At 39.1% G+C, this 25,265-nt stretch overlaps 1 protein-coding gene across 2 annotated transcripts; it reads left to right on the top strand.

Annotated features, from left to right (window-relative positions):
- Positions 1 to 2,247: 2,247 nt before the first annotated feature.
- stard4 (StAR-related lipid transfer (START) domain containing 4) lies at positions 2,248 to 24,808 on the top strand. 2 transcript variants are annotated; one of them, XM_039759422.1, is made up of 6 exons: positions 2,248 to 2,367; positions 2,833 to 2,953; positions 12,014 to 12,063; positions 12,647 to 12,773; positions 22,197 to 22,314; positions 22,722 to 24,808. In XM_039759422.1, the coding sequence occupies exons 2-6, from the start codon at positions 2,849 to 2,851 to the stop codon at positions 22,946 to 22,948; spliced, it is 627 nt and encodes a 208-aa protein (XP_039615356.1). In that variant the 5' UTR covers positions 2,248 to 2,367; positions 2,833 to 2,848; the 3' UTR covers positions 22,949 to 24,808. The 2 variants fall into 2 exon arrangements, with proteins under 2 accessions (XP_039615356.1, XP_039615357.1); XM_039759423.1 differs by having other exon boundaries at positions 2,353 to 2,420.
- Positions 24,809 to 25,265: the final 457 nt, after the last annotated feature.

The following is a 25,265-nucleotide window of genomic DNA, read 5'->3' as shown; positions in this document are numbered from 1 at the left end:
ACACACCTCTAAAGGCCCACATGCCTTATTTCCACCTCTACTACTGTGTTCAAATATGCATATAAGTAATGAAACCGCACCATTTTGGACAGCCATGTAGAAGAAATCCTGTCTGTAATTCTTGTCTGTTTGCTTAGTTTATTGCACCAGTCATTACTAACATCTAATCACTAAATCCACTGATTAAACACGCACGCAGCACGCTGTCAGTACAAGGGACATGTTGAGATGTTACTGCAAATTTCTAAGGTAGTTAGGTATAGTATTCTCCCCAACAAAAAATACATAATCTTCAAGGCATAGAAAAGTGCTTGGAATGTGAGATGTTTAGATATTTTATATTAACAATATATTTGCATGCTTCAAACTACTACCTCAAATATAACCTTCTATCAACACATTTATTTTACTACAAGTGAGCAGAGACTTCAATAAAAGAAACCTGTGCCCATATTTATTTATCAAGTGAGCGGCAATAGTACACATCAGGCACTGCCATTCTACTCTCTTGTGTTCAAGTAGAAGAAAAAATATAAGAAAAGTTAACAAAGAGAAATGTTTCTACTGTCCCAATTGCACCATTGGGCTCTGCATTGGTAACTGTTTCAAAACAGACCACAAAGGATGTGAACTAAAGCAGCATCAGTACAGCACTGGACATTACACATTCTTTTCCAGAGGTATTTATGCCGGCGTGTTGATATCTCCATGTTTCTGTCACACATAGGTGGTATGGCGGCGCAGTGGTAGTGCTGCTGCCTTGCAGTAAGGAGACCCAGGTTCGCTTCCCAGGTCCTCCCTATGTGGAGTTAGCATGTTCTCTCCGTGTCTGCGTGAGTTTCCTCCCACTGTTCAAAGACAAGCAGGTTAGGTGGAATGGCGATTCTAAATTATCCCGTGGGTGTGAGCTGGCATTCTGCCTGGGGTTTGTGTCTTGCCTTGCACCCTGGGATTGGCTCCAGCAGACCCCTGTGACCCTGTAGTTAGGATATAGCGGGTTGGATAATGGATGGATGTTACACATAAAACATTTTTTCTTGTTGAAACAAATTTTACATTTTTGGCTCGTTTTTCCAGGGGTTAACTATTTAAGATGGCTCAGTATCTTTGAGTAATTACTTCACAATACATCTTCTGATTAGTAATGTGGGGACACGTTGGACTAGAATTAAATAACACATAGCACTGTAGGATTGACTGACTTCTAATTAATGTTTTGTAATCTATAAAAGCAACAGAAATAATGAAATAGATGCATCAAAAGCCTGTTTTACCTTGGGCTTTCAGATATTAAAAATGAGAACAGGTGTCCGTCCATTCAGACCCAGTTTTACGCATATGGGAATGTGCCGGTTAGTGTCACTGGCAAAGACGTGTACATTGCGTATGTCAGGCAACTTATGGTACAGTATATCCACATTGCATTTGAAAATCATTTAACATTTAGCTTTTGATAACTTTATACGGCAAAACAGTTTCATTCATGTGATTTCATTTCATTTCATTACTGTGATGTTTTGGTAGACTTTTTTGGAGTCATTTTGCTGAAGCCTGTGTCTTGTACATAAACAGGCATACTCTAAAATATTTACCAGTAAATGTACTAATTCCAACAGGATGAGTCTCACATCACGTAACGCTGCATTCGTGTGTTTCCGGACAGGAATAAGTTGTGTTAGCAAGCTAAGTGGTGCTTGCTCAGACGTATACAGTGCAGACAGCAGAGACGGAGTTCTGTCGTTATGTCTGTTTAATGCTGACGTAGTGTTTAGTGGCACATTATTTAACAAAATCACCAAAAGGTCTACCAATACCTAATGCTACATTTTAACACTGTTAATGGTCCGTGGACTGTTGGGAGAAAAAACACCGATACATTTAAAAATACATTAACATGTTAACTAACAACTATGCTTTCCAACTTTCCTTTCTTTGAATTATGAACGGAAAGACAACGTCACGAGTGACACTAGCGATCCCCGCACGTTGATCGTACGAGTTCACAGCGACCAATCAAATCAATGCCCTTAGGCCCGCCCATTCGTTAGCGTCACCGTTCATGATGTCAGCCCAATACGGCTTTGCAATACAGAGATTATTATGCCTTAAATTCGTCCCACCTCAATATTAGACCAATCCTAAATAGGATCTTCTTCAGGGTCTACGTTTACGGGCAGCTGACGCTTCATTTATACAAATAAGTAGGCGTGCATTCTTCTATGATTGGCTAGTTCGTCAGTCCGTCATATCGGCAGAGCGGTACACGCGGACCGCAGCGGCTTTACCTCGATTTGACAGAAACCTGTCAGATAGTAAAAAAAAAAATAGCTGAACCTTTAAGGAACTCGAGCAGTGATACCAACAAAGGTAAGACAGCGATACGGCACTGAATACGACTAAAGCCTTCATTAGAATTACTGGTATGTTTCTAGCTGTGCATGGAATTAAGCTGTTTAAATTAATTCTCCACTGGTCGCGCTTTTAACATTACTGTAGTATATCAGTTAATTAATTGTGGTTGATGTTTATATACGTAGCTTCATTGGGACAATATTACCACAGTACAGTATACATTGGTGCATTTTGAATCGCATGTAGAGCGGAGAGAATACGTTGTGCAACTACTTGGCGCTGAACTCAAAATAAATTAGAAAAGCAAACGCGATTACAGTCCCTCAAGCCTGTAGCATCCCACTGTAACCTTCACTGGCCATTACTTACTGTATATGCATTTCGTTTGTTAAAGTCCAGTTTTACCATATTGTTAATCCTTTTATAGTATTCGTGGTTGTATTGTTCAGTGAAATTCTTGCTTTATAATTTTTTTTTCAGCTAAAAAAACAAGAGGATGGGAGGCATAACTGACGTCAGCATCTTGAGCACGAGCCTCCACAGTACATTGATCAGCTATTATGGCTTTAAGGAGGACGAGTGGCAGGTGGCAAAGAAAACAGTAGGTGTTGATAAGCATGTACTTCAGATCTCTGCTGTCTTTAATATGCTGTATAAGTTGATATCAAAGCTTTTACGTACAGTATCTGTGATAAGCTTCATGATGTAAGGCGGTACAGTTTGCGTAGTAAAGTTTAATGGTTTGTTATTAGGTTGTGTTGTGTAGGGCTCTTCAGAATCGAAGTATTCTGTTTAAAAGAATTGAATACTTATCTGGAAGAAGGGTGAGCTGATGGCACGGTGGTTGACTGTGCAGCCTTGTAGCTCTGGAATGCTGGGTTCAAATCCCGTGCCTAGGAATTGTCTTTGTGAAGTTTGCCTATCAACATTGATTTCCACCCACATCTTAACATATGTGTTACGTTAAATGGCAATTATAGTTCTAAACTGTGCTGGTTCCAGTCTTATGCTTTGTACCGCCCAAATGGTCTCTTGTTCTCTGTTATCTTGAATTAGTTAAGCAGGTTTGAGAATGTTAATACGGCAAAGCAAGGTAATTGTTCAACAGTCCATAAAAAAGAGATCTTCCTACTCTAGGACTATGTGCATCATATTTGGAACAAAAACTTCAAGTACTCCATTTATGTTAATTATAGATGTTTCATTTCATTTGTAGTACGTTTTGCAAATATTTATTTACTCCTTTCCCAAGCCTGTTAAACCATATTAAGGTTAAAGGTCAGCCAAGCACCAGAGTCTATTCCGGCAGCATCTGTCCTAAGGCTTGAATTTTATATGGACAGGACAACAGACCATCAGCCACACTTACTCACACACCACTTCTGCATTAAGTTAATGTTGATCTTTAGCCCTGTGGTGGGCTGGCGCCCTGCCCGGGGTTTGTTTCCTGCCTTGTGCCCTGTGTTGGCTCGGATTGCCTCCAGCAGACCTCCGTGACCCTGTAGTTAGGATATAGCGGGTTGGATAATGGATGGATGATATTTAGCCCCAACTGCTCATCTTTGTGATGTAGGGGGAACTACTTTACCTACATAGGGAACAAATGTTACATAGAGAGCAGCCTAGGCAGAACTGGTGGCAGCAAGATAAAGCACTGCATTTTGCAATTTATAAGGTATTAAAAATAAAAAAAAAACCTTCAATAAATATTGCATAAATGTACAAAACAAGATAAGATTTCATACAGGTATGCTAATCATTTTTTATTTATTAATTATACCAGAAATAATCATTGCCAAGATACTTTTAAAAATGGAAAATTTATAATAATCATATTGATTTGGATATACATGTATTCAAATTTGAACTCATTATTTCCTAACAAATAACTCTGAAGGACATTGTAACTCTCTGTCTTGAGCTTTTTACAAGTTAAACGAGTTTCCATTTACATACTGCAGTTTACTTTGGGCCATTGTAAAATATAAACAGGTAGGTTTATAGAGTCATGAGAGGAATGTTAATTATACGGTTTTCTAGGTTCTACTGTATACAGTAAGTACATAATTTAATACAGTTCTGGCGATGCTACACAGTGGTAAATATGGACCCGTTCCAACTTTTTTGAAATGTGTTGCTGCCATCAAATTCAAAATGACCGTATTCTGGTACATTTTCTCAGATTAATCATTTGATATGTTTTGTATGTTCTGTTGTGAATAAAATATGGGTTTATGCGATTTGCACATCATTTCATTCTGTTTGTTTTTACATTTTACACAGCTTCCCAACTCTTTTGTTGGGGTTGTGTGCGTGAGTATATATATATATTGTGGAGCCAACCCGGACACAGACAGGCGGACATGTTCTTAATCACCACCACACGTTTATTATTTACAATATTTACAATAATTATGTCACTCAGACACAGTCACATTAGTGCACAAACCCCAACTCACAGTCCTGGCCACTCAATGCCTTCTCTTCGGGCCGCCTCCACACTCCTCTTCTGCCTCGTCCTGCTTCCACCCAACTCCAGCCTTGAATGAAGGGAGACGGCCCCTTTTATACTCTCCCAGATGAGCTCCAGGTGGTTCCCGGCATTCCCCTCTTGGCCACGCCCAGCGTGCGGAAGTGCCGCTGTCCTCCCGGCAGCTCTCCGGGTAACCTTCTAAGTCTTCCCCCCAGCACTTCCTGGTGTGGCGGAAGTGCTGAGGCAACAGGTCCCCAAGGCATTGGGGCGCCTCCTGGCGGTGACCACGGGCCCCTACAGGGTGGGGCTTCCATACCCTCAACCCGTGGCCCCCAGAGCAACCAGGAAGGCGGCCCCAACGTGATCCAGGGTGGGCCTTGACCCTCTTCCGGTCCCTCACGGCGTCCCGGCCGGGTCGTTGCCCCTGGCATCCCTGACAATATATATATATATATATATATATATAAAATGTGGACCTTTACAGGTGGGTATTGCCACCCCAACCTGGCACAGACAGATGCAGAGGCACAACTCCAAGGCACACAGAGATTTTTATTTTATTTTCTCCCTTGGGGGAAATGTCTTCCCCGTCTCCCACAAGCACCAGAGCGCAGTTCCTAAGCACAGGACAACATGTCACACAATTATTTTCTTCTTCTTCTTCTTCCTTTCCTTCCATCTCTTTCCTACTCCTCATCGGCAAGCTTCATCTCCCCCTCCTGACTCCGGCTCACCGAGTAGTGTCTGCTGGCCCCCTTATATAAGGCACCCAGAAGTGCTCCAGGTGTTTGATGACCTACAGAACTGCCCATGAGGCCTCAGCAGTTGGTGCAGCACCCCCTGGTGGCTCCCACAGAGCCCACCAGGGCTGTACCAAATTCCAACTCCCATGGAGCCCTGCGGGAGTCCTAGGCACTGCTGCAACCCAGAGGGAGGTAATACTCTGGCCATACTTGCTCCCCCAGTCATCCCAGTGTGGCGGCAACCCAGCCAAGCAAATAAATATATTGTAAGAAAGACGCTATATTGCTCTTTACACGAACCCGAGGCACCACTCCAACCCATGGGGGCGGCCATCTAGCGTCCAGGGGGAGACATTGCACTGTCCAGGGCTGCTCCCCCTGAATACAGAGTGCAGGGGCGTCCTAGCTGGGCATGGACCCCGGCTGCCTGCCACAATATGGTGGAGTGGTGAGCACCATATCAAGCATTTTGAGTCTTCATCCCACACGTGGTCCTCATCTGTGTGTTAGTAAATAGCGCCCTGTGATAAACCAGCGCCCTGTCCAGAATTTGTTCCTGCCTTAGGCCCAATGGTGCTAGAATTGAGTCTGAATCCTCAGCCTAATGTGTATCATCTCTTTTTTATGGTTATGAGAATATAATCCAATTGCCCATGTGTTAGTGAAGTTTGATTTAGTTCCTGCTAAGTGTTTAGTGTATCCTGCTTTTATACAGTAAATTGTTACTTAAGTAATTCTGTTTCTTACATAGCAAACAAAATTTGCTGACATGCAGGATGAACTTTACCCAGTGGGAAAATATAACAATTCCACATTTAATTACCAGCAAAAAATGTTAATGATTTAACATGAAACAAAGAGGTCAATGTAATTTTCTTTTTTTTTTTACAACATGCAGCTATCATCATTGCAAACCTCATAAAATTCAGTCTACAAATCAATACAAGGCTACAGCCAGAAATATGTCCTTGGCACGTGTTTCTAGAGCAAAAAAGATTTTCTGAAATCCAAGGGTCAGAGAATTCACCTAGAAACCTTTACTAACATAAAAAGAAAGAAATCCAAAATATTGTTCACTTATATTAAGGGGGAGCCAATGTGCCTATAAAGTTTATGGTTCTCTCCCATCATGTTCTGGGAAATCTTGTTATCCATTTTAAATCATTTGTGTTTGTGTGTTGGTTATAATTACGGTGGCACAGTGGGTAGCGCTGCTGCCTCGCAGTAAGGAGACCTGAGTTCGCTTCCCGGGTCCTCCCTGCGTGAAGTTTGCATGTTCTCCCCGTGTCTGCGTGGGTTTCCTCCCACAGTCCAAAGACATGCAGGTTAGGTGCATTGGCGATTCTAAATTGTCCCGCGTGTGTGTGTGTGTGTGTGCCCTGCGGTGGGCTGGCGCCCTGTGTTGGCTGGGATTGGCTCTATCAGAACCCCATCACCCTGTAGTTAGGATATAGCGGGTTGAATAATGGCTGGATGGTTATAACTGTTGTAATTTGGCATGGCTTTATAATAAGTGGATATGTTATAGCCACTTATTGTCTTGTGCCAGTGATTGCTGACACAGGCTTTAGGTACCTGTCAACCCTGTAATGGAAAAAAGGGGTCAGGAAATTGATGGCTGGTTGTTCCACTAGCTTTCCATTCCATCCCAAGAGCATTGAGGTCTAAAAGGCTACCCATACATACATCATACATTTTTAAAAGCCTTTTAAGATAAACCAAAAAGTCTGTGTGGCATATGAATATGAGTTAATGTGTGGAGGAAAGAAGTGAAGCAAATACAAAAAAAGTGTTGCACATGCCACTCTTAGATTAGGGAGATTCATTAGCTAGAGTGTATAAAGGCAGGTGTAAAGCTTACAATCAAAAATGTCACACGGTGTCATCCTCTGGCTGGTGACATTCTGCTCTGCAAAGTAATTATTGCCATTTCCTGTCATGTTTTGTATTATCTGCTTAGAAATGTTTCCATTTCACTCCACACATCTCCCTTTAATAGCTAATTACTGTTACGCAGGTAGCTGAATCTATACTCCATCGGTAAATATGCCCGTAGGGAAAAACACAGATAAAAACAACAATTAAAGCTTGTTTATGACAGCTGTTCAGTCCAGTAATTTATGGTGTATTTCACTGAAAGTTCTCTCATAAAAGAACATTATTGATAAACAAGATGTCAAAATTATACACAAAGACGAGTATGTTCTCTGCTGCATCTTTTTTGATTGTTCAGCTCTTAAAATAAAGAAAGTGAGTTGAAGGACCTGCTCAGAGAGTGAAAAGTTAGGGACAGGAAAGGCTTCAAAAGTGACCCAATAGTGAGACTGATGCCAGAGGGCACACTCAGTTGGGTGTGGTGCAGAAGGGTGCTTTTTATGTGTGCCAGTATGAATTTCTGTAACCCATCTTTGGACTGTGTAATATGGAGGGGACTGATCCTGGTACACTTTGACTAGGCGAGAATGAATCTCTGATAGTGTCTTGTTCTCTAGTGCTAGGAATTCAGTAATAGCACAATACTTTAATTTGACTTGGCTCTTAAACAAGAATCATACACTTCACGCCACAGTTGTTAGAAAGTTGTAATTCACTTTGTTTAACACACAACTTTTGGTCCCTCCCAAAATCAGCTCCATAGAATATCCTTTTCAGTTTCAGGCTCAAAACTGTTTGATTACACCTATAACTCTGCACAATAAAAACAACGGTATCAATGTGAATTATATGTACTTCAGACAAGTTTGGTTAAAGAACAATACCTAGAGCCAGTCAGTCAGTCATTCTCCTACCTACTGTATCCTAACACAGGGTCATGGGGGTCTGCTGGAGCCAATCCCAGCCAACACAGGGCACAAGGCAGGAAACAAATCCCGGGCAGGGTGCCAGCCCACCACAGGACACACACACCAAGCACACACTAGGGATGAGCGCCAATGCACCTAACCTGCATGTCTTTGGACTGTGGGAGGAAACCCTCGCAGACACCACGCAGGGAGGACATGGGCCATATTTATCAAATGTCTGAGAATTACTCCCAGGAATTGCACTAAGAATCTGCCCTACCTCAGAGTAGAACCTAAGAAGTGTTTACAAAGCGTCCAAGTGCCAGTCCCGGCGAGAATGAAAGACATTTCGATTTGACAGCACCTTTTGCCATAAATTTACACTGAAGATAATGTTTTGTAGTTTTCTGATACTAACACAGAGGCTTCACCACCAAGATAAGAATAATAATTATATTCAAAATACAGGGTGGTCCAGATCTAATTATGCAGATCCAGATCGTCTGGATGACTTTGATTTATGGCGGGAAGATTCCAGTTCGGCGCAAAGATGATTCTTCATGTCGTCAGTTCACACACTTGTCGATGGTCTCAATGGATTTTTCGGGTGATTTTCTATGTAATAAACCTAAGTTATAGCATAATGAAAATTCCATAATTAGATCTGGACCACCCTATAGACAAAGAAGAAGGAAAACCTAATAAGTTAGGATATTGAGCTGCGCATACTTTTCAACATCATGAATAATAATGTAATGAACACTGAAATGGAAAGACTGAGACACACGCACACCAAATGAGAGTAAAGCCCGAAAACTGGCACGTTTTTTTAACAATGGATGTACCAGGCATTGTTCCAGCCTGCCATACTTTCCTTGGTGGTGTTGACTACAGCTTCCCCACAATCCTGCTCAGGATGAAGTGGGTTTAGAAAATGGATGGATGGATGTTCTGCCTTACCAAAACTAGTAATAGCTCTTTTTGCACAGTTTCTCAGATCAACATCTTCCATTGTGCTGTGTTTCCCCCCAAGATCCCCCTTATATTCTGCAAGTCTCTATTTATTCAGTGCCCCAGGAGTCTTTGCCTGCCTTCTTGAACCTTCCCAGGTGTTCCAAGGGTTCATGTACCTGTGTGACATTTTGTTGTCACTCACCCATTCACGTCTGTCTGTCTTCAGGTTAATATGCTGGCTACTACAGTACAGTTCGCACCCATGACCACCTATGTGTTGATACTGTGATATCATTTATGATTCATATATGCCTGCTCATCCACAACATTTTTTATGTCTGTGCCAATTTGCACGAATGCAGCTTGCTGTGTAACATTACCTGACATGGAGGTAAATCAACAAATCTGCTTACCTCTCAAGTTTGGTGCAAAATTTGAGAAATGGTGGACTTTCATTTTGTCTGACAGTGTATGGCTTCTCAATGTAGATGGAGAAATCACATAACCTGTCATAACTGTCAAATGAATATCTTTTTATAAGTTCATTTTTTGTCTAGCATTTTGAAGACTGTCGGCCTTCCCTGGGATATGCATGCTGATCTCTGGCTGGTAACCATCCTCTGGTAGCTCCTAGTGAGATAGGACACCTCACCAGCTCTCCTACATCCTAGTGAAGTTGGGAGTCGTTTCCTAAGTTAGGATAATTCATAAAACACTTTCACTCCTAAGAGTAGGTCTAAAATTGTGTTACTTTGAGATTTTGGAGCCTGTTAGGACCGTTTTAATAGTCTGAGACACTTGATAAATATGGCCACTGATTCACTGATGTTGTCTTGCATACCAAAGTAAAGGTTATTAAATATGACAAGATTATTATATTTCTTTTTCAGTTAAACTCTAAATGCACACCACTAAATAAATGTGAGTTTTTCCATTTGTATCTTTTTTTGTAGTACTGACACAGATTAAAATGAACTTTTTGCTTGCATGTCCAACCAACATACACCATGGTGCAACTCTCATATTCAACATATTCAAACTCATAACTTAATTTTAATTAATAGACCCAAATTGTCTCAATCCTTATTAATTCTATGATCCCATTACCTGAGTAAGTACCCTTAGCAACAGTAACAGGCTACTCACCTTAAAGGGGCCAAGAAATTAACATCTGAATGTATTTTGTCTGTGAACTTTTTATAGCCTGTGCCCAGTGAAGAGCACTGTTTAACAAATAAATAAACTAACATGAATCTAAATTTTAAAAAAGTATATTTTACAAGCACAGCCCTAAAGAGACTGTCTATGCAAAGTACAGTAATCCCTCCTCGATCGCGGGGGTTGCGTTTCAGACCCCCCCGCGATAGATGAAAATCCGCGAAGTAGAAACCATATGTTTGTGTAGTTATTTTTATATGTTTTAAGCCCTTATAAACTCTCCCACACTGTTAACATTATTAGAGCCCTCTAGACATGAAGTAACACCCTTTATTCAAAAGTTTAAACTGTGCTCCATGACAAGACAGAGATGGCAGTTCTTTCTCACAATTAAAAGAATGCAAACATATCTTCCTCTTCAAAGAATGTGTGTCAGGAGCAGAAAATGTCAGCGAGAGAGAGAGAGAGAAAAGCAAACAATCAAAAAATCAATACGTGCTTTTTAAGTACACCGAAGCACCGCAATAAAGCGGCATTTTGTAGAGGAGCGTCTGTATCTTCTAAGCAAACAGCCCCTCTGCTCACACCCCCTTTGTCAGGCAGAGAGAGTGAGAGAGACAGAGAAAAGCAACCAATCAAGCACCGCTCGGGAAGCACATCATATATCATTGAGGAGTTTTAGTTAATATGTAATACATGCTCTGATTGGGTAGCTTCTAAGCCATCCACCAATAGCGTCCCTTGTATGAAATCAACTGGGCAAACAAACTGAGGAAGCAAGTACCATAAATTAAAAGACACAGTGTGCGCAGAAATCCGCGAACCAGCGAAAAATCCATGATATATATTTAGATATGCTTACATTTAAAATCCGCGATGGAGTGAAGCCGCGAAAGTCGAAGCGCGATATAGCGAGGGATCACTGTATATGTTTTAGTTTCACTGGTCCCTTTTTTGATTATGGATCTACTGTTCTACATTTCTCATTTGAATTCTGTATGTTTCTCTTTTTTAGTGAAATATTTTTAAGAAAAATCCTGTACAGCAGAAACTAACTTGCACCATGCAGTGTGGCAGCTCACCACTAATACATACACCTTGTCCCTCTCATTACGTGTTAAAGTAGCCATTTAATCTACAAGAATGCCCATCAAAATTCACAAACACACAAACGTGTAAAGACCATACAAACAGGGAACAAGTCAGCTAGCAAACGTACATGGAGACGTGGGGCCGCAGTGCTGACCACAAGCCACCTTGTCTTGGAGAACCCAACCCCAATTTAGAGAATTGCAGAATGGAATTATATATATTACTTATTTACAGTAAATAATATGAGAATAGATGGGAGTTTTCTGTGTTCACACAGTGGTTCATCACTGAAGCCTGAAAAAGATATTATATACCAAACTTTTGAATAAAGGTTCTATGTAAATAAAATGTATTATTATTATTATTAAAAAGAAAAGAGTGTAATTTTATGTGCAATGTAATGTATTGAAATAAACAGAAAAATTACAATACGTTTATTCTTTTATTCTTATATATAGAAAGATGTAACAGTATGGAGAAGACCTTCTGATGAATTCAGTGGATATCTGTAAGTTATTAAGAATTCTACTTTCTTTGGGGAAATATTATGGCACAATGATTATCGCTACCACATACCAAAGACATAGATGTAACTGATGTAACATAACATTCTCACTCCCAGTTATGTTATTTTAGGTCATGTGGTAATTCAAAATTCTAGAGGAATGTGGCAATGTTTGTGAGTGTGCCCTCAAATTGACCGGTGCCCTGTCTAGGGGTGGTGCACGTGATACTGCTGGCATAGAAAGTGGCTTCCTATATACCTGAAACTTGAAGTATCTTCCTATAACCTTGAAATGGATACGTAGATTAGAAAAAAAATAGATCGAAAACATATTTTGATTCATATTAAATTACCTTATAATAAAAGTACTTATCTTTAATTATTGTAAATATATTTTAAGAAAATTTCCTGATTATTAGAAGCTGCCTGCCTTTAATTGGGAATCGACAATGCAGTCCGTACAAACTCTTGTAGTGTGTCTTCAAAACATGTGATTGTGTAATATACTTGTACCTACATTTTGAATAATAAACTAATAATAATAATTAGTTCTTGATGGTAAATCTTCCTGGTGTTTATTTTTCAGGTATAAAGCTGAAGGAGTAGTGAAAGACATTCCCAAGAGAATAGTAGATTACATTCGCCCCGGACCTTACCGCTTAGATTGGGATAGTTTGATGACCACTATGGATATAGTTGAAAAATTTGATCAGGTAAGGTTTAGGTAATATCTCAGGATTATTATTTATATCAATTAGCATGAAAACAGTAGTAAAGAACACGTCAGTTAACACAAATTAGTGTTTTCTATTAAATACAATAGAGTTCATCATGGCTGTGGAGAGTGACAATATGTTGCATATTTATATTGCTAATTCATATAGGGATTTCACTGTTCTGTACGCACACAGTATGACAACACTACTATTACTGCTGTAGGGTCCATGTTGTTAATAATCTTCCTATTAAGTCAATAGAGACATCTTTACAGTGTGAAACTTGTTTAGAGACTGAAACTTTATGCTTTCATGCCCAGATCCTTAGGCCCTGGTCCACCATGTATGTTTCCCCATTTTATTCATGCAGATGGCTTGTATGTATTGTGGAACTGCTGGCTTTTTGTCAAACCTGGAGGTCTTTATTCTACTTTAAAACAAAATGCTTATTTTTCCTACCTTATTATTGTAGTCATTCCCATTAAAACTGAATAAATTACTCTTCTGTACTAAACATAATAATATATTTTTGGATTAACTGTTTCTTCAGAAAATTAGCGTCAACCAGTTAGAGCCAGACATAACAATCCAAAGAAATCTAGTTTTGTTTATAATTTTATGTTCCTGGACTCTAAGATAGCCGAGCAGCTTTTTTCCATTCATTAGTGTAACACAGTTGGTCTGATCCTGGCAGGCAACATGTACAGATATATAGTTAATTTTATTAAATTAGAATATTTCACAAGTATCAACATACTTTTCTAACTTCAACTTGTGATACCTCAGGTTAATTGCACTCTCACATACTAAACAGAAATGCTGCTTTTTGAGAAGGCTAATAAAGTGTGCAAGCCACCCATCCATCTCCTGTTTTTTAATGCTAAGGGCTAGCTTTGGGAGTTGTGGTCTGGCTCTGCCCCTGTTCCTCTGGCCAGATGGCGTTAAACCTGGAGAAAAGCTGACTACCTTGTGACTACAGCTCTAGTATAGTGTATTTTATTGGATGCCATGACTGCCGAATGCAAAATCTTAACATACTGAACAAATTAACTTGTAGGGACCCTTTAGACTGTTCTCTTTTTTTTGTTCATTTACAGCAGGGGGCTGTTTTTATAGTGTGCTCCAGAGTTGTTTATAGGCAGGCACTGGACTTCTCAGTTGGACTCAATTATGTAGTTTTCAGTTGTTATGTCAAACATTGGGCATAACTGTTTCAAGCTCTTACACAAGATATACAGTACACTTGGGAGTAAATGTTTAAGTTGTAAACATTCTCTGCTCGTGTGTTTTAAGATCCTGTATTAAAATCAGTGTTTGGATGTGTCTCTTTTATTTGTTGCATGGCATAGCATAATGATTTAGCACATCTGTGAAAATTAAATTAGACTCTTTAATCTTGGGCCAGCATGGCGGCACAGTGGTTTTGGTTGGCCATATTCCTTCAGCACTAAAAACTGCTGTCATCAGACCGCTACTAAAAAAACCCACCCTGGATCCTGAAGTTCTGTCTAACTATAGACCCATCTCTAATCTTCCATTTCTTTCTAAAGTTCTGGAAAAAATAGTTGCAGTACAACTTCGTGATCATCTCAAACTGAATAATCTGTTTGAAAAGTTTCAGTCTGGTTTTCGCCCTGGCCATAGCACCGAAACAGCCCTGGTCAGGGTCACAAATGACCTTCTGATGTCAGCAGATACTGGTTCTCCTTCTTTACTCATTCTCCTTGACCTGACGGCTGCTTTTGATACAATTGATCATAATATTGTTCTTCACCGTCTGCAATACACCCTTGGACTTTCAGGAACTGCTCAAAATTGGTTTACATCTTATTTGACCGGTAGAACTGAGTATGTCGCACTTGGCAGCGCAAAATCTCACACCCATAATGTTACCTGTGGTGTTCCACAGGGCTCTGTGTTGGGCCCCATCCTTTTCAACATTTATATGCTCCCCCTTCGGAAGTGTCATTAGCAGACATGGTCTATCTTTTCATTGTTATGCCGATGACACTCAGCTTTATCTTAGGACTACTCCCACCTCCTCTTCTGCTCCTCTGCCAACATCTGCACTGACTATTTGTTTGGAGGAAATACAGGCATGGATGAGGCTCAACTTCCTTCAGCTAAACAGATCTAAAACAGAAGCCATTTTAGTTGGCACACCACACCAGCTTCGTTCCACTACCATCACCAGTATCACTTTTTCTGGAAAAAAGATACCTCTTTCTACATTTGTTACAAACTTGGGTGTTAAAATGGATTCTCAACTAACTTTTGACACCCACATTAAACATCTCTGTAAGTCATCTTTTCACCATCTCAGGAACATTGCTAAACTCCGTCCAACAATTACCCTGGCAGATGCAGAGAGGCTTGTCCATGCCTTTGTCTCGTCCAGGCTGGATTACTGTAATGCGCTCCTCAGTGGGATTCCTGGCAAGAGTATCCAGAGACTCCAGTACATTCAGAACAGCGCTGCCAGGATCCTGATGAGGGTGCGAAAGCATAACCACATCACTCCTATCTTGAAAACCCTTCACTGTTCCCTGTACCACTTAGAATTGAGTACAAGGTTTCCCTCCTTACCCATCAGTGCATTTATGGATCTGCTCCCCTGTATTTACAGGAACTCCTTATCCCTCATACTTCCTCACGCACCCTCCGCTCTGTGCATACCAACACTCTTCAAGTTCCCAGAACTAAACTTAGCAGTATCGGTGATAGAGCCTTTTCTTCGGTGGCGCCGAGGCTGTGGAATTCCCTCCCCGACTACTTGAGAGCCCCACAGTCAATCGATGCCTTCAAACGAAACCTAAAAAGGCTTTTTGTTAAATTATTTCTATAGATTTTTTTTTTTTGTTTGTTAATTTTATTCTTATTTTGTAGCACTTTGAGATTGTTAAATATAAAGCGCGATATAAATGAAATCTATTATTATTTTATTATTATTATTATACTGCCTCAAGTATCCAGCATTTTGCCTTTGCATTCCAGGCTTATCCTCGGAGTGCTGGTTCGATATTCTCTCTGTCTTTGTGTGTGTTTCTTTTTTAAGTGTTATAGTTTTCCTGTCACAGCCCAAAGACATGTGTGTTATGATAACTGGTAACTGTAAATTGGTCCTGAGTCCGTGAGTGTGAGTGTGTGTACGGGTGGGCTGTGTGATGGACTGGTTTCCCCCATCCAGGGCTGCTTCCTGCTTTACATCTGATGCTGTGTGCTAGTTGCCTACTAATATCACACATTGTCTTAAATAATTGGTGTAATGAAAGAAAATAATCGGGCCACCTGTATTGCATTATAAGAGAGACTTACTTTAATTTATTTTTATTACTTCACATCCTGCCACCAGCTGCATCACTTAATTGCCATCACACTTATTAGCCTGTGCTTCTTGTTCTTCACCTTAAAATGAGTTTTTTTATTGTTTGTAAACTGATAAGGACTCAGATTCATTTTATAGATTTTCTGAAAGTTGCTTTGAATAATGTCCTACTAAATAAACTTGTAAGCAGGTAATGCCTAAAGACCATTACATGCACTATTTACTATACAATGTTTGGTTTTTAATGCATACAACACATAAAAGGGAGAAGTACAATATATGTCACTCTAGTAGCAAGAGAAAGCGTATGTGAAAAAAAAGAAAAATTAATAAATTAATGACTGCATATAATATGTCTGCCCAATCATGATTTTGCTAGGGGTTTCTTATGTGCACTATGGGTACAAAGAGGCAGTGCAAAGCAGGACTAGTAATAATAGTCACATTGTCACATAAGTTGTGCCCGATTCTGCTTTCTCTTTGATCACATCACTTTGTCTGTGCCAAGAATTTTTGTTTTCTGAAATGCCAGTTTTGTTGGAAAGCTAGTTTTCCCATACGTCTTAATGGATACCCCAACCTGCTACAAGACCCACTCCATCAAACCCTCTAAAAACAGTAAAGTACTACTTAAGAACATTACGGCAGGCAGAGTGCCTTCTGGTAGCTGGGCAGTCTTTTGGCCTGGAACCCCTGCGGATTTTGTGTTTTTTTTTTTTTTTTCTGTCCACCATAGCTAACTGTACTTCTCATCAGACCTTTATTTAGAGACTTTAAAAAAAACACATCTGTATTTAAGGACTCTCTTTCTCTTAATTATATATCTGTCTTATGTAAGTGTGCATTATTTGTTTTTTTTTTTTGGTATAATTTTTATGGATTGATTTTCTTATCTACTTTTAAGTCGTTTTTCTTTTGCGTGTATTACTTTTTTGACTTCTTGCAAGCCTCTTTGAACTACTTGTTTGTATAAAATTTCATATACAATTACTGTAAATGGTGTTGTTACAGAAACACTGCAAGAGTCATAAGCACTGCATGCTTTACAGATGCACCAATCGCAAAAAAGGAAATATTACAAAACATATGGTACAAATATACATGTAGCACTCAGAATTTAAAATCTACATTAGAATGTATGCGTATTTTATTATAAATATCATTTTTTTACTACTTTGGCAGCCGTAGAGTTGCCATTGCATTTATCTGTGCAATGCAGCTGAACTTGGCCCCATTGACACTCAATGCTGAATAAAAAAGGCAACCGGACATCGACTGCTGGTTTAGTTTTTTTCTTCTTGGCCATGGAAACAATCACTGCAAGCACATATTTTTGTAATTCAGATATGAACATAATAATTTAACTGTCCTAAAAGGTATCATTAGGGAGACTGGAATCTGTTCTTGAGCAGCGTGTGCTAGGAAATGGTATTCAGTCCTCCTCATGTTCACAACTCAGTGGCCAGTGCAGGGGCCTCATGTACTGTATAACACCTTGCATAGAATTCACACTAAAACATGGAGTACGGACGAAACTAGAAATGTGCATACACACAAAACAATTAAGATGCATAAAAATGTGCACAAGCAGAGTTTTCCACACTTTCCCTTTATAAATCCCAATCAACGTGAATTTTAACACACATGCAAGAGCCTACAGCCCCATCCTGACTCCTCCCAGAATTTGCCTATTTGAATATGTAAATCAATATAAATTGCCCCTCCCTTCCATTCAGTATTTTGTTAAAAGACAATGGCAGAAGCATTTGCAAAGAAGAACAATTTCAGTAAATGCGAAATGGAGGTCAGCTCAGTGAAATGGAAGCAAGGAAAAAACGTACTATTTGGTGGCTTAAGCAGTGGTATAAGCAACAAAAGGAAACTAATGGAGTGGCACAGAGAGGCAGAGTCACTCAGAAGTTCAAGTTGTGAAAGTCGCACAGTGTCCAAAATAAAAATGAAGTGGTCAGATATTAAAGTTGATGGAAAAAGTGAGTCGCAGCCCAATGTCTGAGTGTCAACACCACTGGAAGAGGTGGTGGAATTGCAGGGAGTTGCTACAATTATTGGTGAGGCACTTATAACCAGCATTGTTACACCGCCTGAGCCTAATATTATTTTTTATACCAAGAGGATGGAGGGTCAGGAGTGGAGGTCATTATAACATTACTCTTGTTGAAAATCCATGTCTTCAGTACCTGCTGTCATCTAAGTAATCATGTTATATGGTTGCATCATACAGATAACTTACAATTTTTACCTAAGGAGTAATATTAAATTTCTTATCTTACTGAAAAACCAGTCCTCACGCACAACACCATTTTCAAGTTTGTTCCCAATACTACTATTTCTCAGAATAAATGAATCGTGTGTTAAGCCAGGCCATCTCACCACAACATTAGTGAGAAGCAATTTTGCATTACAGATAATTTGTATGTTAATAGAGCAGAAATCGGTTCTATTTACATAAGCAAATTCATTCTCTGCAGGCGCTTTTATGGCAATGTGCGTGAAGTCGACCGCTCTGATTACATTTGGAAAACCGGACGTTGCTGCGAATTATGCTTTGATGATTGTCTGTTCAATCACAATGTAAGGAAATCTTATGTATCTGTATGACAAGCTGATGATGATAATATCCCATAAAACTAGCATAGCACAGCTCAGTGATGACTGAGAAATACCTGATCGGTCAGCCAGTACATGTTGAATGGACAGAACCTGCAAAGGAGCAGGTATAGCACAGTTCGTCAAGGTCTGCCTTAGTAAAGCCGGCACCAGTTCAGCACACAGCTCTAAGAGGATAGCTGTTGGGAATCTAAATCAACTTAAAAGCCCATCATCATCATGGGACAAGAAATCAGTATGATCTCTAAATATGCACTCTCTTTTTACGATGTCTTCTAACAACACTACAGCAGCCATGGTAGTTGGAATAGTTTGGCCATTCCATGCAACATTATATTGTTACAGATTGATTACAATCAAGTGCCTTAAATTTGTAAACAGTACGTAATTCATTTCAGTGTATTTGTTAAAGCCCACATTGTGGATGCAAATCTAAAAAATAAAGGGAAACCTCAGAGACCAAGTACTACTGCTTTGAGGCTGGGTACCACTCATTTACAAAACTGAGCAGAAACGTGTGTACGCATGGTCTGAGGCTGCCGTGAAAATGTGCTTAGCATTCTGCCAAGTTTAGTATTTATATATCTCAATATGAGTGTGGAAGCCGGCGTACGCAACATTGTTGTGCTTACAAACCATTTATACTGTACGTGAGGCCCCAGGCCTGCAGTTTTTTTTATTAAACAAAGTACTTGACTAACACACTACAGTAGCAGAGGGAAAATATTAAAGTTCCACAGTTCTATAGGTCTTCCAGTTTTTCTTTATATTGTTTAAAACTGAACAGTCAAGGAGCTCTTTGATGCCGAGTATAGTCGAAATGGAGTAATGGCCGCTGCAAACTAAAATCTCATATGAACTTAAGCTTAAATGTCCCAAAGTAGAGCAAAGTTTAAATACATTTTATGGTCTCTATTTTCACTACATTAGCATCCAGTCTTGTTTATGTGTGCAAATACCCAATATAATCACATATGAAATAACAATAATTTAAAAAAATAAACCATTGATATCTTTTTCTTTTGTTCATCTTTTATGTTAATGCTTAAAAACAGTAAAATTATGTACGTATTTAAATATGTAACTTTTTTTGTATACAAGACTATACATACAGTACGTCGTATATATAAAACTCTAAAACAACAGTTTAATGTGCCATTGAAACAATGAAACATTTATATAATTCAATCACATAAATATGCCTATTAAATTTGAAAAGTTACTTAAATCTATGTGCCCATCCATTTTCTAAGTTTCACTTATTCTTAGACAGGGTTGTAAAGGGACGAGTCAGAAATCAAACCTGGACTGGGAACCAGTCCATTGCACTGCACACCCAAGCGGCCACATTTCTTCTCCTTAGGCCAAGGGTCCTCAAAGTCGCTCCTGGGGACCCCTGTGGCTGCAGGTTTTTGTTCTAACCAGCTTCTGTTTTTAATTGGAATCCAGAAATAATTAGGTGAACTGTTATTGCCCAGATTCTGTGTTTTGGGAACAATATAAAAATTAGAAAACTAAAAAAATATTAAAATGTTCAAGCAGTTATATGGGAATAATGTATTGTTTTCTTTTTAACAGTATTTTCATCTTGATTTTCATTCTATTTTTCCGGGTGTTCGAATTGTTTAATTAATTTATTATTTTCTAATTAGTGGGTCTTGCAGCCTTTGATGATTCAGCGTCGTTTGCCTGGCTGTCTGCTCTGCTGGTTGTCATTATTAAGATACAAACTGCACAGAGAAAGGGCAAAATATAATGAAATCAACAAAAGTGATTTAAGCATTTAAATCTATAGCAAAAATGGAAATGTAAAAATCGTGCTGCTGTGCTTTCTTAATGTAGAATAAGAGAGGAGGGAAAAAAGTACCAGCTAACTAATTGAGATCAGTGTTATCAGTTATTGTCACCGATTATGAATCTGGTTGAAGGAAAAACCTGAAGGCCCCCAGGACTGAGTTTAAGAGCCCCTGCCGTAGGCCTTTTTAACATTGCAAGTGAGCTTAATCTGTACTCAGTGTGCAAAGTCTCACAGAGGAGAACCCACAGAGACAAGAAGACAAACTCAACACCGTGCTTAGGCCAGGATTTGGACTCAAAGCCTCTGTGGCAGCAGTGCTAACAAGACACCATCAGGCCACACTTGCAGTAAATTATAAAGACAATATCAGTTTTTTAAATTAAGTTTTTCGGTACTTGTGTACTAAACAGACGGCAGTTCCTACCCATTCTAGTGTTGGGTTCCATGGTGGAGGCGCCTCAGTTGCTTAATTTTTGGAGTTTAAATTATTAGACTGACCTGCCCCAACCACAAATACTAACCTGAAAGTTAGTAGGGGTGGAGCATAGTTGCCTATAGGTCCACCCCCTTTGGGTGCCTAATGTTAAAAAAAACGAAAATGTGATTTGCGTCACGATAATAGAAAAGGGTACTAATTGTACGTGCCGTCTGTTTAGTACACAAGTACCAGTTTTTCTGTTAAGTGCTAAATGAAAAAAATAAACAGAAATATTGTAATTTATTACTTGTTTTGATGTAACAAAATGGTACGCTATGAATATAAACAAAAATAAATGCTTTATGTGATCTTAATGTGTGCTAGCAAATGCATGATTGTAATATCATTTGCTAACAAAAAAAATAACTGAATGATTAATTCAGTTTGTTAAGAATATTTTCTTGCTGGACAGTTGGATCTGTGTTAATTTATAATAAGAATACGTGGCTAACTGCCATCAGACAGTGGCATGAAAAAGTATGTAAACCGTTTGTAAAAGAAACATTTATGTGTAAGAATATGGCTGAGCTGAAATCGTTACTGTATGTAAGGAGGAATGGCCCAGAACTCCTCCTGAGCAGTGACTTGCAACTACTGGAAGTGCATGTTAGAGGTTACAGCTACCAAGGGAGGTTCAGCCACTTATTGATTCCAAGGGTTCACTTACTTTTTTTCCCACAGCACACTGATAATATTTGACAAATGTGTTCAATAAAGGCATGAAAGACTATAATTGTGCGTGTGTTATTAGATTAAGCATTCTGTGTATGTCAGCTTGACTTATGATGAAGAGGAGATCACATTTTATGACCCATTAATGTGTAAAACCAGGTAGTTCCAAACCGGTTCACTTTCTTGTTCTTCCCACTGCACACTGCCTATCTGCTTCTTGTTCTAGTTCATGATCATAAAAACGGGTGCCTGTCCTGGCAGTACAGGTTACAGAATAGGCACAATCCCTAGCCTGGACACCAGTCCATCACAGAACACGCTATTGCGATGGAGTTGCTAATTGACCTGTCGTCTACGTAAGTGTTTGTGGGAAATGCTGGGATGTCCAGAGGAAAACAGGTGGCAGCACTAACCACTGCACTCCTACATTAAGTTGTATTTCCTAATTTAAAACATAAAAGTAAAAGAGATTGAGTATGTATGTCCCATTTATTACTTTTCACTCTTTTCTTTTAACAGCAAGGGTGTTGTATAATGCGCTATATGACGGCAGGGCAGCTGTGGAACATCATTGCACCCAGAGAGTTTGTTGACTTTTCCTACACCACAGACTATGAGAATGGTCTTTTATCTTGTGGTAAGTATGGAAGTTGAATCTTTTTTTTTAATTAATGAATAAATAGATGGCAGTTCATTTAATGTTTTTCTATCTTCAAAGTCTTTCTATCTGTCAGACGTAGCTTAATGAAGCTTTGGCTTTTTTCATTCAAATTATTAAACAAAAAGCCAACTTAGCAAATAGGAATTTATCATCAAAAGGTGCAAAGTGCCTTATCCCTCAGTCACTGTTGATATGTTTTTTTTTTTCTGTTCATGACAGAACAATAAAAATCAATGTGAGTGCCCCCCCTCCTCTTACACTTACACTATATAAAAATATTGGTCTGAACATTGCAGGAGTACTTAACTAAATAATGCAGGCTGGAAACAACTAACTGGAGCAAAACAAACAATTTAAAGCAATCTTTTTGTTTGGCTTTACAGGTGTTAGTGTTGAACATGGAGAGTCTGGCAGGAATTGTGTACGCGGCTTTAATCATCCCTGCGGATGGTTCTGCAGGCCATTGGAGGACAACGTGAACCACAGCCTTTTGACAGGCTTTATTCAGACTGATCTCCGAGGCATGTTACCTCAGTCTGTGGTGGACACTGCCATGGCCAGCTCTTTAGTGGGCTTTTATACAGACTTGAGAAAGGCCTTGCAGATGTAGCATGTACTTTTCTGGAGTTTACTCCATGTATCGTTCTACATTTCCAGCTCAGGGTGGTATATTCAGTGTAGGTAATCCGTTTTTTCATAAGCATGAGCATCTCTTTTGTATGAACCCTGAAACGTCTAAGGATTTATTCTGTTTAATTTACATTCAGCGTTGAAATTATTTAAAATGATACTCTTTGGGCAGTAGTTAACGCTCCTTCTTCACAGCCCTAGAGACCCAAGGTGATTTCTAACCTCGTCACTGTCTGTAGGGAGTTCACACCTTCTCCACTTGTTTGTATGGAATTTCTGTGGTTGACCTCAGAATATGAATATTGGGTTAAGTAATAACTCTGGTTTGACCAGGTCAGTGTGTGTGTGATTGACTGACATCCCATTTGGTGTAGTTTTCTGCTTTGTTCCTAAATCCTTAATGTTAAATCTGCTATGTCTTTTTGTCCCCTGAGGTTAAATTAGATTGATCTAATTTTAAATCCTAGTGAGGACTAGATGATATTTAGATATATCTTGATATGAACTAAGTGATATTTTGATATATCTTGATATAGACTAGGTGATATTTTGATATATCTTGATATAGACTAGGTGATATTTTGATATATCTTGATATGTAAAACCACAGAGTTGAAAGAGGCTTTGCTCACTTGTTTACATGACTGCAGTTCTGAGTCATGGAATTGATTCCCAGGCTTGATCCTTGTACTGCAGTGGCTTTTCTTTATTTACTCCATTTTCCTGAAGGCGTGCATGTTAAATTGAGTAGTAGCCTAACTTATTCTGCCATTAGTGTGTGTTTGTGTGTTTTGTCTTTTAATGGCCTGTTTTGCCATCCCAGATTTATTTCTGAATTGTATTAGAAGTTGCCAGGAATGCCCTCAGAAAAAGTGGGTTTAGAAAATGCTTAAACTAGCGACTGTGGGTAATTCAGATGGGTGAGTCGTCCTGCCAAGGCTGTTCTGGTCATGACGTCCACAATAACAGAATTAGGTATTGAATTTCATGCTTTGTATTTCAGTAATTTGGAAGTAGATCAGTATTTCATGCGTTTAAATAGCTTACCTGTTAGCACTTTTGTGGCTAGAAATGGATGAAATTATCTCTGGCCATTTCTGACTTAATAAATAGAGCTTTAACAGACAGCTTTTCATTACACAATGCAGAAAATGAAATGCTCTTGACAGAGATAATGAAACATCAAGGTAATTGACACGCTGAAATGATGGCAGTTACTGCATCAAGTGACATTTTTTGCACATGACTCAAAAAAATGGGGAATGAGTCAATAAACCAAAGTGAGCAGCTCTGTATAAGTGTAATTTCTGAGGAGAAAATGAGTTCAGCCATAATCATGAAGCAGATGTGAAGCATCTCCATGGGCCTTTGTGTTGGGGTGGAACTGCTGCAATTGAAAACGTGTGCTCAGTGACCCTGGAAAGTTGTGAAATATGATACAGATCAAGGGGTCTGCCAAGTCAGTCCTGGGGGGCAGTAGTGGTTGCAGGTTTTTATTCCAGTTTGATTGCTTGATTGGAAACCAACATTTGCCAGTAACAGATCTTATTTGATATTGCTATAATTATTGTGAAGATAACAGGCCATCTAGCCCAGCAAGCGCCATCCTGTTCATCCAGATTGTCACGCCAAGTCCTACTCTCCTGCACACTGCTTTGTCATTTATTCCACGTACTCTAAGACTTTTTATGTGAAGAACAGCTTTCTAACATATTGACAAAATCTGCCCTTAGCAAGTTTCCAGTCTTGTCCCCACATTCTTATAATTTAATTTTAAATTTACTAGGGGGCCTTGTCCTCTGCTCACTTCGCTCGCTAACCCCCATGGCTGCGCTACACACTAGTCTCTTTATGGTTCTTCCACTCGTGTATGGGAATGCGGATGTACAATTTAAACAGGTTTTTATTTTCATGGGAATTGTTACATATGCATAATAGAACTATTTTACATTACAGCAAGTAATTAACCATATTAAAAAATAGTAAAACATAATAATTTGAAAGTAAATTATGTTTCATATTGCGTTAGAGTTATTAGTTGCGTAATACGATTTTGTTCTGTTTGGCTTTGAAATTAATATGCAAATACTTTTTAAACTTGCACTTTTACTGTAACACTTTTCATTGTGACAACGCAACATATAACTGCCCGTGATTGAATTTCATTTCTTTCTCTCTTTTAAATATAACGACTTTTTCGAATGTTTGGCTCTGAGATTTGTTAATTATCTTTGCTATTCTAACGGGAAACTGTTAACGTTTTAATATGAATGGCATATCAAGATCTCCTTTGTTGT

This window comes from Polypterus senegalus, chromosome 7 (genome assembly GCF_016835505.1).
Source record: "Polypterus senegalus isolate Bchr_013 chromosome 7, ASM1683550v1, whole genome shotgun sequence".
In the NCBI taxonomy this organism is placed as follows: Eukaryota; Metazoa; Chordata; class Cladistia; order Polypteriformes; family Polypteridae; genus Polypterus; species Polypterus senegalus.
Note: the sequence above shows the minus strand (reverse complement) of the source record. Positions and strands in the feature narration are given on the sequence as shown.